The 16092-nt window shown below is 39.9% G+C and overlaps 1 protein-coding gene across 1 annotated transcript; it reads left to right on the top strand.

Moving 5' to 3' along the window:
- Positions 1 to 1030: 1030 nt before the first annotated feature.
- LOC132095521 (retinol dehydrogenase 7-like) lies at positions 1031 to 12592 on the top strand. Its single transcript, XM_059500601.1, has 5 exons — positions 1031 to 1168; positions 1550 to 1864; positions 2441 to 2699; positions 12029 to 12192; positions 12307 to 12592. The coding sequence occupies exons 2-5, from the start codon at positions 1552 to 1554 to the stop codon at positions 12528 to 12530; spliced, it is 960 nt and encodes a 319-aa protein (XP_059356584.1). The 5' UTR covers positions 1031 to 1168; positions 1550 to 1551; the 3' UTR covers positions 12531 to 12592.
- Positions 12593 to 16092: the final 3500 nt, after the last annotated feature.

The raw sequence follows: 16092 nt of genomic DNA, 5'->3' as shown, positions 1-16092 counted from the left end.
TAACAAGTCTCAGTTCACTTAACAAGGGCTTTTAAATAATATAATAAATAAAAAGAAAACAGACGGAATAGAAAAAGAATAGAGAAAGCTAATATTAGAGGTCATATAAATGTTATATATATCTTTTTTTTATGAATTCCATCGTTCCCAATGAAGAGTTTTTAGTGTATTATTTAATGCATAGAAAACTATAACATAGTACATAGTAACATAGTATAACATAAACTATACCAACAACATTACCATCCATCAGTACAAGCTTCTTTGCAATTGCAAGGGGAAAAAGTTGGAGAAAATGTATCTGTGGTGTTTTAGCTGACTTTCCCATCGAGACTATCACATTTCCAACCAGCAGCCAATCAGTTCGGAATCTCAGACTGCGTCTGAAAGGGATCGGCTCTTTCTAATCGTGCAGCGCCCCCTGCAGGAGCAACACGGCACAGTTATTACACAATAGCGGACACTTCAAGAACCGGTGTCAGGTGCACACGAAGCAGAAAGCTTGGCCTCAAGATACTAACTCGTGGCCTCAAGCTAGTGAAGTGTCTGACACATGGACCCTTTGTTATTAAACTGGACCCTGTACTGTAGTGCAATGTAATACTTCACATTCTGTGCATATATATATATAGACAGTGTATTATGCTTCTTTTTTGCAATGCTATTAAGCAAGCTATTGTGAATGTGAAGTCTGTGAGATTTTTCAAAGCATTCTATTTAGTTTTATTTATTTCGTTTTGTATTTATTTTGTTAAAACGATCTAGCTTTAAAAATCATTAAAAAGATTTTATTTATATCAATCACAACTCATCAATCATGTCCAGATATTTGACTGGTGGTGGTGTCAGTATGGATGTTAATCCTATTTCTGTAAAATGTTTGTGAAAATTAAATGTAACGTAAATCTCCCAAGATATTCTGTACATACACCAAATACTTTGACAATCAATATACTTAATACCCTTCTGCTAATGCAAGGATTTTGTGTTTGTATTTTTTTCCACACCAAGCCACGCCCCTCCATAAGCCCCTCTCCCATAACAAAGCCCTGCCCCCAAAATCTCACTATAACCTGAAATCAGAAGTTGGCAGCCCTGCCTGAAGTACTGAGACGACTGACTAGATTCTAGCAACAGATATCTCAGAAAGCTGACATCTAATGCAAGGGTAAGTAGTCTATATGGCAAAATTGGTTTATAGAGTTAATTTTGAAGAAAGGTTCAAGTGAACAAATTCCTGTTTTTGATACATGCATAGTGTTTGTGAATGGGGTTTGTCAGAACATGTTCGAGTTGGCCTGCTGTCTGATCAAGCGCTTTCTTATAATGGCATTTCAAACATTTGTAACAACTTGGTTTCTTTCTTTTATTCATTCCAAGTTTGCAACAGTACTACAGTGTAAAAGTTCATAATTGTTGGTATCAATTTAATAAAAAAAGTTAATGGTTCACTATGTCATGTACTTTATGATCTGTGACCATATATATATATATATATATATATATATATATATGCACATTTTTTATTTTATTTTTTATTTTTTTGCAGAAATGTTCCTGTACATTATAGGTCTTATAGTTTGCTTCTATGTCTATCGGTGGTTCAGAGAACTAGGACGAGTGTCCAATAAATCAGAGAAGTTTGTGTACATCACAGGCTGTGACACAGGGTTTGGGAATCTTTTGGCCAAACACCTGGACACAAAGGGTTTCTGTATCATCGCTGGCTGCTACACGGAGAAGGGAGAAGTTGAGCTGAAGAAGTGCTGCTCTAACAAACTCACAACGCTAAATTTGGATGTGACTGATAATTATAGCATCAAAAAAGCTGCAGAAACCATTAAAACACTGGTGGGAGAGAAGGGTAAGTCACAGAAAGACACTGAAGACTGGAGTAATTCAACTTTGCATCATAGAAATAAACTACATTTTAAAATATATTCAAATAGAAAATGTCTATTTTAAATTATAATAATAGTGCACAATATTACTGTTTTTACTGTATTTTGGAGCACATAAATGCAGCCTTGGTGAGCAGAAGAGACATAATTAAAATCTAAAGTAATTAAGAATGCATTTAATATTTAATTCCTGATCTTAAATGGATGCATTTAAAAATGTAATGAAAGATTTGACTTTACAAGTCCAATCGAAATTCAAAGAAATTAAGTTAACATATTTGATCATAATTGTATGTTATCATATTCACAATGCAGGGGGTAATGCACAATACACACGCACACAGACATTATTTCCAGAAACCTTAGATGATATTAAAAATCAGTATTTGAAATTTCATCTAAACAAACTTGATTTAATTGTTATTTTTTTATTTATTTAATGTAGTTTTATCACATGGTTGTCACATCACACTTCCTGTGTATTTTGCAATCTCCTGTGATGAAAGAAAACAGTTTTGTTGAGTTGTGTGTCTTTGCAGGTCTGTGGGCTGTGGTCAACAACGCTGGAATCTCCTTCCCAACTGCTCCCAATGACTGGCTGGAAATTGAGGAATTCAAACAGATGATCAATGTCAATCTGATTGGGGTTGTTGCCATCACTCTAAGCATGTTACCGCTCATTAAGAAGGCCAAGGGGAGAGTGGTCAATGTGGCCAGTGTGTTTGGAAGGATTAGTACTGTGGGAGGAGCGTACTGCATTACTAAGTATGGAGTAGAGGCTTTTAATGACAGTCTGAGGTCAGTATGTCCAGTAACCACTTACTTATTTTTTAAAATTTTGATACCTCCTGAAAAAAACTGGTCAAAGAACTTAAAATTCAATGCATTTCTCAGATACAAGCCAATATATTATTTGGGTGTGGCATATGCATTTATCAGCATATATTTTATGAATGTAAAGTCCACACAAAATGAAACCATGTGCAATTAATCATCATGATAACACGGCAACCATTCAGTCAAGTACATTGAATTTGGCAAGCATGTTGTCTGCTGTAAATTTTATTACAGTATAAAATAATGGTTTCTGTTCTAATATCCTTTAAAATATAATTTATTTCTGTGATGCAATGCTGAATTTATCTATAGAGAGGTTTCTCTCTATAGGTTAGTGGCCTCAAGATACTAACTCATGGCCTCAAGATAAGTAATTTGTGGCCTCAAGATAAGTAACTTGTGGCCTCAAGATACTAACTCGTGGCCTCAAGATACTATCTCGTGGCCTCAAGATAAGTAACTTGTGGCCTCAATATACTAACTCGTGTCCTCAGGATACTAACTCGTTGCCTCAAGATAGTGAAGTGTCTGACACATGGACCCTTTGTTATTAAAACTGGACCCTGTACTTGTAACAGACACGCAAGGTTCAATCACCAACCAATCATAGCGCACTCCCTCACCTGAGTACTAATCACTCCCACCTGTTCCTCATCCACCTGCAATCACAAGTTCACATAAATACCACACACATGCACCCAGTCAGCGTCCGGTCTCGTTTCTCGCTGGTCCTGGAGATGCAACCGCACTTGTACCCCACTGAACGATCGAAAGTGGCCTTTCTGATATCTCAGATCCAAGGTAAGGCATCTCCGGGGCATATCATCTCCGTATGCCCCGTCCGTCTTCCTCGTCCCATGGTGAGTGCCATTCTCCCTTCGAAGTATCAAATGAAACCACTCACCACTATAGTGACACTTACTGCCACTGACATCTCTCTTCCAGTTTCCGCCCTCCTCAATTCTGGGTCAGCCGGCAACTTCATCTTGGGCACCCTCTGCCGTCAGCTCAACCTCACTACCACGGCAACGCCGTCAGCCTACCAGGTCCATATAATAACTGGTAAACCATTGAGTTGAAGATGTATTCGTCACAGTGTTGGTCCGATAACCTTCCAAACCGGGCTACTTCATAAGGAAGAGATCCATCTGCTGGTTCTTGAGGAATCCACCACTGACGTCATCCTAGGGCTCCCATGGTTGGAGCAGCATAACACAGTAATCTCATGGAAGACGGGCAAAGTCCTGAAGTGGGGCGAATCCTGTTTCCAGGGCTGTATTACTGGATTCCCTGTTCCAGCCAAACTCTCTCCAGAAACTGGAGGTACCCATTTGTACCACATCCGTCGAGAGCCCTGTAGAAAAGCAATCTATTACCATTCCGACCTGTTACCCCTTCAGTGACGCGTTCTGCCCCAAACGGGCCTTCAAGCTGCCTCCACACCGGCCATAGGATTGTGCCATCGATCTGCTTCGATCAAGGTTACATCCGTCCATCTACCTCCCCTGCTGCATCAAGCCTTTTCTTCGTGGAAAAGGACGGAGGCTTGCGGCCCTGCATTGATTACTGTGCCCTCAACAACATCACTGTGAAATTCCGCTATCCCCTTCCTCTCATCCCAGCTGCCCTGGAACATCTCCGTGGTGCCACTGTATTCACCAATAGGTATAGGCCTTCCACCTATACCTCAAGGCCTAGAAATGCTCCTTCCATCAGCCCTCAGTGCAGTTCCTTGGGTATAACATCGACAGCAGTGGCATCCGGATGGACGAGGGGAAGGTGGACGCTGTCAGGAACTGGCCCACTCCTACCACCATCAAAGAACTCCATCGATTCCTCTGCTTTGCTAATTTCTACCGGCGTTTCATCCAGAACTACAGCTCCATCACCAACCCACTCACCAGTTTCCTCCGTAATAAGTCCAAGTCTCTGTCCTGGACCCCTGCCGCCACAGAGGCCTTTAACTCTCTCAAAGAGGCTTTCACTATCACTCCACTCCTGGTACAGCCCTTCATCGAAGTAGACGCCTCCACCACCGGAGTGAGAGCGGTCCTGTCCCAGCAGCAGGGGAATCCCAGTCGCCTCCATCAATGTGCCTTTTCTCAGAAGCTCAACGCAGCGGAGGTCAATAACGACATTGGCAACTGCAAGGGCGTAACTTTGGGTCTACCATTGGGGGGGTTAAACTCGCGGCATATTTATTTATTTATTAATTTATTGTATTATTTTCTTGTGTAAAAGGTAACATGCTAATTTGCATAATTTAATTATGCAATCCCCCCCAAAACGGGTGACTGTATTGGAGCAAACAGCAGTTCCAATTCAGTGACATTGGTTCTACACAGTCCCTGGCACCCTCTGGCTTTACCTCATAGGACACTGGCAAACGAACATCTAGCTAGCCAACTCCAGTCAACAAAACAAATCATCAGCTAACTCAGTGTTTCTCAAACTTTTCTGCCATTCCCCACTTCAGAGGTAGGAAAGGGTTTCGAGCCCCACCTGTCCCCAATCACCCCAACAAAATGTTAATAAACTAGGCTTTAAGTTTAACTGTTAAAATGTATTTTATTAACATCACATTTTAAAAACTTAACATCAAATTATTTCATTACGAGTGGCGCCGATACAGGATGGCTGCCTCCGTGACGTGCTCTGCAGTTGTTTTTGTGTTTTTGTTAGTTTGTCCTGTCTTTAGTTATATTCCTGCAATCAGTTTCACCAGGGACGAATTGCTGGATATTCGGCAACACACATCTCCCGATATTTCACCGGTTTTCGACTATTCTGATGTTTTGCTGGACATTCTTGTCGGCGGAGCGGCTGCGCTGATCACACGCTTCAAGAGGACGCGCAGACGGGGAAAGCGAGCGGGAGCGCTCGTGAGACTCAGAAAACGCGGATTTCGAACGCCGTTGCCTAGCATCCATCTGGCAAATCTCCGCTCTCTACCCAAAAAAACGGACGAACTGCTTCTGCTCTCTCGGACAAATAAAGATTTCTCTCACTCTGCTGCTCTGTGTTTCACGGAAACTTGGCTGAATGACACCATACCGGACAGCGCGCTCCATCTGCCGGACTTTCAGCTGTTTAGAGCGGATTGCGACGCAGAATCAACGGGGAAATCGCGCGGCGGCGGGACATGCTTTTACATCAATGAACGGTGGTGTACAGATGTAACTGTGTTAAAGAAGACGTGCTGCTCAAATCTCGAAACGCTCTTCATTAACTGCAAGCCGTTCTATTCGCCGCGGGAGATTCATTCGTTCATTCTGGTTAGTGTTTACATCCCTCCTCAAGCGCACGTGAGCTCAGCTTTACAGAAACTCGCTGAGCAGATCACAGAGACAGAACAACAACACCCAGACTATGTTTTAATCATTCTTGGGGACTTTAATAAAGCCAATCTCTCCCGTGAACTGCCAAAATACAGACAGCATGTTACTTGTCCCACAAGAGACAGTAATATATTGGATCACTGTTACACAACAATAAAGGATGCATTTCACTCTGTTCCACGAGCAGCTTTGGGACGTTCTGATCACCTTCTGGTTCATCTTATACCGACCTACAGGCAGAAACTAAAATCAGCTAAACCTGTATTAAGGACTGTAAAAAGATGGACTAATGAAGCAGAGCAGGATTTACAATCTTGTTTTGACCTCACTGATTGGAGTGTTTTTGAAGCTGCTGCCACCGATCTGGATGAACTCACAGAGACCGTAACATCATATATCAGTTTCTGTGAGGATATGTGTATTCCTACCAAGACTCAACTAAATTACCACAATGACAAACCGTGGTTCACTGCAAAACTCAGACAGCTCCGTCAGGCCAAAGAAGATGCTTACAGGAAGGGGGACAATGTCTTGTATAAACAGGCTAAATACACACTGGAAAAGGAGATCAAAGTGGCAAAGAGGAATTATTCTGAAAAAATAAGGACTCAGTTCACTTTGAACGACTCCGCATCAGTGTGGAAAAGCCTAAAGAAGATCACCAATTACAAGACACCATCCCCCAGCACTGTGGAGAATCAACGACTGGCAGACGATCTGAACGAGTTTTACTGCAGGTTTGAAAGAACACCCATCACCTGCCCTGAACACCTCCCCACACAACCATTCACACCATTCACAACTCCTGCAACCAACCCTGAATGCCTCTCCAAACAACTGTTCACACCATTCACAGCTCCTGCAACCCATCCTGATCACCTCTCCAATCAACCGCTCTCACCATTCACACCTCCTGCATCCCCCCTCTCCCCCACACCTGCAATACAGATCAGCGAGGATGCGGTGCGCCAGGTCTTCCGGAAGCAGAAAAGGAAAAAAGCACCAGGCCCAGATTGCGTTACACCAGCCTGTCTGAAATCCTGTTCTGACCAGCTGGCCCCCATCTTCACACAGATCTTCAACAGATCGCTGGAACTGTGCGAAGTCCCTTCATGCTTCAAACGCTCCACCATCATCCCTATCCCAAAGAAATCCAAAATTACAGGACTTAATGACTACAGGCCTGTGGCTCTAACGTCTTTTGTCATGAAGTCATTTGAAAAACTGGTGCTGGCCCACCTGAAGGACATCACTGGACCCTAGCTAGATCCTCTTCAGTTTGCCTACAGAGCAAACAGGTCTGTGGACGATGCAGTAAACATCGGACTGCATTATGTTCTGCAACACCTAGACAGACCGGGGACCTATGTGAGGATCCTGTTTGTGGACTTCAGCTCTGCCTTCAACACGATCATCCCAAACCTCCTCTTGCCCGAACTAACTCAGCTCTCCGTGCCCACCTCCGTCTGTCAGTGGATCAACAGCTTCCTGACAGACAGGCAGCAGCTAGTGAGACTAGGAAAATACACATCCAGCACCCGTACAATCAGCACCGGAGCTCCCCAGGGCTGTGTTCTCTCCCCACTGCTCTTCTCCCTGTACACTAACGATTGCACATCTAAGGACACCTCTGTCAAGCTCCTGAAGTTTGCAGATGACACCACACTCATCGGCCTCATTCAGGACGGTGACGAGTCTGCTTACAGACAGGAGGTTAAAGAGCTGGCTGTCTGGTGCACTCTCAACAACCTGGAGCTTAACACGCTCAAAACAGTGGAGATGATCGTGGACTTCAGGAGAAACCCCCCTGCACTCCCCCCACTCACCATCATGAACAGCACTGTGACTGCAGTGGAGTCATTCAGGTTCCTGGGCACCACTATCTCTCAGGACCTGAAGTGGGACATTCACATTGACTCCATTGTGAAAAAGGCCCAGCAGAGGTTGTACTTCCTTCGCCAGCTGAGGAAGTTTAACCTGCCACAGGATCTGCTGAAACAGTTCTACTCCACCATCATCGAATCCATCCTCTGCACTTCAGTAACTGTCTGGTTCAGCTCAGCTTCTAAATCTGACCTCAGAAGACTACAGAGGGTAGTCCGGACTGCTGAGCGAATTATCGGTACAACCCTCCCATCTATTCAAGAACTGTACTTATCCAGAGTGAGCAAAAGGGCTGTTAAAATCACTCTGGACCCCTCACATCCAGCACACTCCCTCTTTGAACTGTTGCCATCTGGTCGACGCTACAGAGCACTGAGCACCAGAACGACCAGACACAGGAACAGTTTCTTCCCTCAGGCAATCCATCTTATGAACAGCTGATAATAACTGTGGGACACACTACACTATTTATATTTATATACACTACACTTTTTATCCAACACACATACTTAGCGTACACTTAAATCTTTTGCACATAATATACATGTACATACATGGAACACACTACACTACTTATATTTATATTTATATACACATACACTTATTTATCCAACACACATACTTAGCGTACAGTTAAAACTTTTCCACATAATATACATGTACATACATAAATGCTCATTTTAATATACCTGCCATACATTGTCAATTTGTATATTGTCAATCCTTACCCACCTATTTGTTTTTTTTTTTTGTTTTTTTTATTCCTTATTGTGTTTTTTGTTCTGTCGCTGTTATGTTGCACTGCGGAGCTCTGTCACTAAAACAAATTCCTCGTATGTGTGAACATACCTGGCAATAAAGCTCATTCTGATTCTGATTCTGATTCTGAAATAACAGCATTAAAAAGTTTCAAATAAAGAAAATGAAAGTGCAATTATATTATCACTTTGCATGAAATAAGACTCAAAATTAGATTAAAAAATAATAATAATTGTGTTTGCATTTAGCCTCTGATAACATCAATACAAGTGTGGACTAACATTAACCTAGTTGTGCTTTGATTCATTTTGACACTTTGCAAAATCCATGCAAAAAGAACAACAAAAAAACAAACAAACAAACAAAAATAAAAATAATCTCAAATTGAACCAGAGGTGGTAAATTCCTAATAATGTACGTATTTTTTTAGGTATTTTAATAAGATAGATACCTAAAATACATTGCGCATACAGCTCAAGTAATGCGATCGTTATAAAGGTGTTTGAACAACAAAACACATCCACTTGCACATATTTGACAATCGGAATATCAGATATATCCTGCTATAGCTAACACATTTGTGAAATTTTGAATAAAAAAGGAAATAAAAGCAGATCATCAGTCATTCAGCACTATTGTGGCTACGGTGTGACAAGCAATGAATGGCGCGTCTCCATGGGAACCATAAAGCGATACTACGATCAATAACGGTAGCCTTGAAATACTTTTAAACTTACGTGTGAAGAGGTTAAGTAACGTCAAGGCTTACATTTAAATGTGTCTTTGTTTTGAGTGTATGGTCAATAAATAAAGGAATTAAAAAGATGGGCACAAAACCTGTTTGTCATGTTTCTATTCCCCACACTTTGAGAAACGCTGAGCTAACTTAACAGCTAACTTAAGGGTACCTCCGTTTGGTCAGGATTTTTCGTTTTTCTTTTTTTTTTCTTTTTTCTTTTTTTTTGGCTGGTGTCGACAAACAATGAAAAATCGTTGTCTGGCTGCCTTTCAGTGTCCTTTTCATCTTTCCGTCAGCTTTCTCCAACCATTCATCCCATCGACTGCGCAAAATAGTGAACAAACTTGGTACAGAAAGCGGGTTGGGTAATACCAGAGACTTTGGTAATACCAAATCGGTGCGGTGGGCGGGGGGTACATTACAGATTATTTAAAATATGATACTATCTTTCTTGCTGGCAAATGAAATTAATAAAGAAAATGAACAAAAGTATTCATTCTGAATATTTCATATCTATTTTAATCTGAATGATGTGATGATATTGGGGGGGTTATATTAGCTGGATCTGATTTTTGGGGGGGTCATGACCCCCGTAACCCCCGTGCAAATTACGCGCATGGGCAACTGAGAGCTACTGGCCATCAAGTTGGCTCTATAGGAGGACCATAAAAACCTTGAGTATCTACCCATGGCTAGAAGGCTAAATCCAAGTCAGGCCCACTGGGTGCTATTCTTCACCCGCTTCAACTTCACCATCTAGTATCGCCCAGGGGCCAAAAACATCAGGGCCGACGCCCTGTCCCAGTGTCACGCACCTGAGGAAAGCCTGGAAGAGCCTTAGACTATACTTCCTGAGAAGGTAATCGTCAGCCCTATCACCTGGTCAACCGAGACCCTACCTTCCTCCAATCCCTCCACCAACACTCCGCCGGGTTGTCCCCCAGGATGGCAATACATCCCCAGGAAACACGGCGAACTCCACTCATCCACTCTGCACATACTTCTCTTGGCACTGGTCACCCGGGGGTCAATGAAACCCTCTGGCTGCTGAGGGAACGCTTCTGGTGGCCCAATATGGCATCGGACATCAGAAGGTACGTGCATGGATGTAAAGACTGCGCCATCTCCAAGAGTCCACGCCACCTATCATCAGACAAGCTCCTCCCTCTGCCCATCCCGAACCGCCCGAGGTCACACCTAGGGGTGGACTTCATCACGGATCTGCCTCCCTCTGATAACAACACTTGTATCCTTGTTATAGTCAGCCTGTCCTCTGGTTACCATCTCCAGACTAACTGGCAGACAGAGAGGAAGATTCAGGAGATCGGCTGCTTCCTTCTGCCATGGCCACCAGGACCTAGGGTGGGTCGAGGACGCACAGAACTCCCTACGACAGCCTAACACCAGACTCACACCATTCCAGTGCGTGCTCTGCTACCAACCATCGCTCTTCCCATGGTCAGGAGAACCCTCGGATGTCCCATCGATCGACTACTGGTGCAGAGAGAGCAAAAGGTCTCGGACGTGGCCCACCACCAACTACAACGGGCCCTATGTAGGCGTAGAATGACAGCCGACCTTCGAGCTGCCTACGAGGTTCATGACATCCTGGACTCCTTGTTTGTCTAACCTGCATTCTTACTCTAAGGGCTAACTATCTCTCTATTTACCTCTCTCCAGCGATCTCCAAGTCTACATCATGTGTGTGTGTCCACTACCTCCAGAGTCTTGAACTCTCCACCAACGGATCCCATCTTCACTACCACCAGCACCATTACCTCACCGTGCACTACCTGCTCCTCTGCTTGTGCCTCAATAAACTTTGTTTATTCTCCTGTCCTGGTTAACTGTAACAATATTGTAGTGCAATGTAATACTTCACATTCTGTGCAATATTCTCTGTTTTAATATTCAGTGTAATATAGTTTGCTGCAGTTCTGCTTCTACTTATTTACTAGTACTGTTCATCATAATCAATTCTGTTAATACAGTAATGTAAATCTTGTAGGCTGCATATCCATAGTCCTTTATAATTCTTCTTCATATTTTGTAGCATATGTTTCTGAGTTAAACAGAAACATATGCTATGAGTTAGTATCTCGAGGCCACGAGATAGTGATCTATTTTTTTTTTTGACAAAGTGGGACCAGAGGGGCTCCGTAAAAAAGAATAGCATTTATCCAAAATATAAATATTTTCTAACAATAGAAATCTTTGCTATCACAATTTTTTATTTGATCAAATAAATGCAGCCTTGATGAGCATAAGAAAATCCTGTAAAAAAAAAAACCTGTTTTGATCTATATATAAAATTAAGAAACATTATATATACAATTATTTTTATTATTAATAATAATTCAGCTTTATTTCACCTACTCAAAATTATTTAGTTTTAACAGTAATAAATTCTCTCTGCACAAATGTAATTAGGGAAGTTTAAATTGACCACCAAACTAACAATATTACCACACTCCATTCTTTCAAATCTGTCAATTGTATCTTTATCCCTACTTTTCCTGTGCTTGTATTCTGATTATTGCTGCTTTTGACTGTTAAATGTGTTTCTCCAGGAGGAACATGGCACCGTTTGGAGTGAAGGTTTTATGCATCGAACCCGGATTCTTCAAAACAAGCGTTACTGACTCTGCTATCTTTGAGAGCCATTTGCAGAGATTGTGGAATAAATTGCCTCAGGAGGTAAAGGATGAGTACGGCAGTGATTACATAGACAGAAGTGAGTTTAAATCCAATAACCGGTTTCAAATAAGAGTCACACTCCCAAACTGTTTGCAGTACTAGTTCTGAAAGCTAATACACATTCCTTATGTCCCTATGGTTGTGTTTGCAGCAAAGGCAGTGGTTAAGGAGAAGCATGAGAAGATGCTGGATCCAGATCTGATGAAGGTGGTCAGCTGTATGGAACATGCAGTGGCTGCGGTCCATCCTCGGACCAGATATTCTCCAGGCTGGGATGCCAAGTTCTTCTGGCTGCCTCTCTCCTACATGCCCACCTTCATCTCGGATGCTTTAGTCTTAAAAGATGCGGTTAATCCAAAAGTGTCAATTCTATAAGCATAAACAGCCAGTTCTCTATGCTGCAGTTATGGATGGAATAAACCATTTTTTCACTTTCAGGGGGATATATGGTTAGTAATGAGCAAAAATAAATATTTTCTTATTTGAACGAAAATTAAATTTAAACTCTATTTAATTCTAACTCTAAAATCTATTTTTCAACGGCATTTAGATTGTAGAAATAAATTGAATATAGATCATCTTGACTTTAACATCTTTATGCATTATTTTTTTAACTCAAAAAACATGAACATTGCACAAACTAATTTCTAAAACTAGGCATTTTCAAGCAAACAGCGTGCCCAAAATATTTGTGTGAGATTACAGTATGTTTTCGCTTAATGGATGAAATATGATATTTCTGAAAAAAATTGCTATTAAAAAATTTTCATCATCAATAAACATAAAAGGTACCCTAATTATAAAAATGACCCACAATTAAAACTTTATTGTACATTTTTACAATATTGCATATAAATAAAAACAAAATTTAAAAATGTTTTCTGTAACACTTTTGGAGAGTTTTCCCTTACTTTTACAGCATTTCAAACTTTCCCATGCAGTACAAAATTATCTTAATATTATATAAAATATCTCAACTTTCTTTAGAGAAAATTAGACAAGTGATATGATTACTTAAGCACAAAATTACTTAAGCAGATGATGAAATCATTGTTTGCCCTCATGTTTTAAACGTGTCACTTTCTGTGGCATTTTTGCCATATCATGTATACATATTGAAAGAATTCAGTAAATAAAAACAAAATACTTACTTGAGATCAGCATCTGCATTGTAAGAATATAGAAGAAATTAGTTGCACATAGTAAAACATTTAATATTTTGCAATTACAATTAAACACAGCACAGTACAGTTGATACCTTCATCAGTTATGTCTTATCTGACTGTAGTTATAATGCCCGTGTGATGAGCTACAGAGACAATAACTCTTTACCTTCTATTTTTAACCTGGAATTTCATAGTGATTATATAACAGATCTAGTTACTGAATATTAAAGTACCCTTATTATGGATATTTGAAAATTACCTTTCATGCAGTGCAGCTCTAAGTGAAGGAAAACATCCTGCAAAGTTTTAAATCTGAAAGTGCGCTGTGTATAAACTTATTGTCTCTCAAAAGAAAAAGTTGACTCTGAATCACTGACATCAACATGAAACATTAGGATATTCCCCGCCCACTTGTCTTATTGCATGATCTGATTGAAATTACAAATTCATTCTTTGCCACTAGGTGCCCCTTTTGGAGTTATATCTCTGCCACAATTCTGAGCATGAGTGATTATATTTTGAGCATGCAAAAGTGCATTCTGCATGCGCACGAACTAAGTTCTAAAGAAGAAAGCACTTTGAGCGCACAAAAATTAATTTTGCATATTAAAATAAGTTTTTTTTAATGTGTGCAGACCTTCTCTTTTGCGCAAGCTTGGTTGTCAAATCAGCGAATCAGTATTTAGCAGCTTCATCTCTGATTGACTGGAATTATGGCACTAACACTGTGTTGTGTTGAGCAAGCAAACTGTCTGCATTTAGAGAGGACTGAGGGCAGGCATCAGGTGAGCAAGCTAGTGAAACGTTGCACGCACAAAAGAGAAGGTCTACACAAACCCAAAATCTTATTTTACATCCAAAATTGATTAAGTACTAAAAGTACTAAAAGATAAAGTACTTTCTTTCTTGCGAGACGAACATTTTCTCCAGAAAACTTCGCATTTGCAGAATGCACTTTCGCACACTCAAAATATACTCTTTCGTGCTCAGAATTGTGGCAGAGATATAACCCCATACTTTTGGAGCAGTTAAAACAGTGGTTTCCCTGGTAACGGCTGTAAACAAAGCAGCACTGTGCTCACAAACGCTGCTTTTATAGATGGAAAAGAAATCGGACCAATTACCGCAGATTAGCATCATGCAAAGGGGGGGTTTGGAAAAATGAGGCGTTGAGCGAATCGTTTGAGAGTCATTGAGCAAATAAGGTAAAAATAAATGCATATTATAAGACAATGAAAGTTTTTTTGACCTTGCATGCATACCAACCTTTTATTGGGGACTCCCAAAACCAGAATATGAACTTTTCATGATAGGGGCACTTTAAGAATCCTTAATTCTTCTTTGCCCATGATATTACAAGAATAATTAACTGGTGGACAAAATAAATACTGTACATAATAGATTAAAATACAGAAATGAGCCAGTTAGATTACAGAACAAATCATCTCTATAGTAGCTTGTTTAATTTAGCTACTGATTAGTAACTTGAGATTTCAAACTTTGGAGTCTGAGCGCAGCATAAAACATTACCATGATTTACTTAAGACACTTGATAAGTGGCATCTTTGCTTTGGGAGAATTTGGGAGGGTGCGTCCTACGTCAATCCTTATCGAAACAGTACATTTTCAAAACCTCTGAAAGATCTGAAAATATTTATATCAGAAGGACTAAACTTAAATAAAAAAATAGATTTTCTTGCACAACCGATCAAGAGAAACATAGATAAGTAGAGTAATAAAAAAGTAATAGAAACACCAGTTTACTAATACATTTTAGTGGATGAAAAAGGCATTCTGGTAACACTTTACAATGAGGTCCCATTAGTTAATTTAAGTAACAAAGAGCAAGACATTAATATTCTTTGTTAACTTTAGTCAATATAAATACAACTCAAAGGCCTGAATTCTTAGACTGGCAATACAAATCTTGATGTTCATACCTCTAGAAAACGAACGGACTAGAAATGTACCTGTTCATAGAAATGATTGGATCTGTTCCTGTTGGCAGGTATATTTTTGGGTTGTCAGTCTCAAACACAGACTGAATATATCCAATGTCAAGGACCAGTTCCTATTGTTATTTAAAGGTAAAACTATTAAAAAATATATATTTAGTTAATAAAATAAAAATTTAAAATGTTGCATTTAATCGACATAAAATACAATTAGAAATGATAAAATTAAAACTGAGATCAATCAAATCTAAATATAAAAACTAATACAAATTACTTAAACTAAAATTACAATAAAAAGTTACATTTAAATGTTAATAAAACTGTAAAGAAATTTCCACGCTGAAATATTTTCTATTAACTTTACTGTCCATTGCACTAGTGTAAATGATGTTCATATGTTCATAGTTTCTGCCTATAGTGTACACACACTTTTACATAATGCATCTGTATAGTATGTTCATAGTACACATATCTGTATATCTGTCTGTATATCATGCTGACAGTATTTAAAATCTGTAAATTATGTCCATAATACTGCCTTATCCGTATATATTTATTGTTCATTTGTAACACTGCTTATTGCACTTCTGGTTAGATGCTAACTGCATTTCGTTGTCTTGTGCCTTACATGTGCAATGACAATAAAGTTAAATCTAATCTAATCTAAATAGTTTTTTTCCTTGCATTTTCTTTTTTCTTGCTTTCTTTCTTTTTTTTAAACCCCTACTATATATAATTTAGTGTTTTTTTTTAAAAATTTTTTTATTTTTTTTATTCCATCATTCCCAATGAAGACTTTTGCCTGGAGTTTTAGTG

Source organism: Carassius carassius, chromosome 19 (assembly GCF_963082965.1).
Source record: "Carassius carassius chromosome 19, fCarCar2.1, whole genome shotgun sequence".
In the NCBI taxonomy this organism is placed as follows: Eukaryota; Metazoa; Chordata; class Actinopteri; order Cypriniformes; family Cyprinidae; genus Carassius; species Carassius carassius.
The sequence above is the reverse complement of the archived record's forward strand: the minus strand, read 5'-3'. Positions and strand labels throughout refer to the sequence as shown.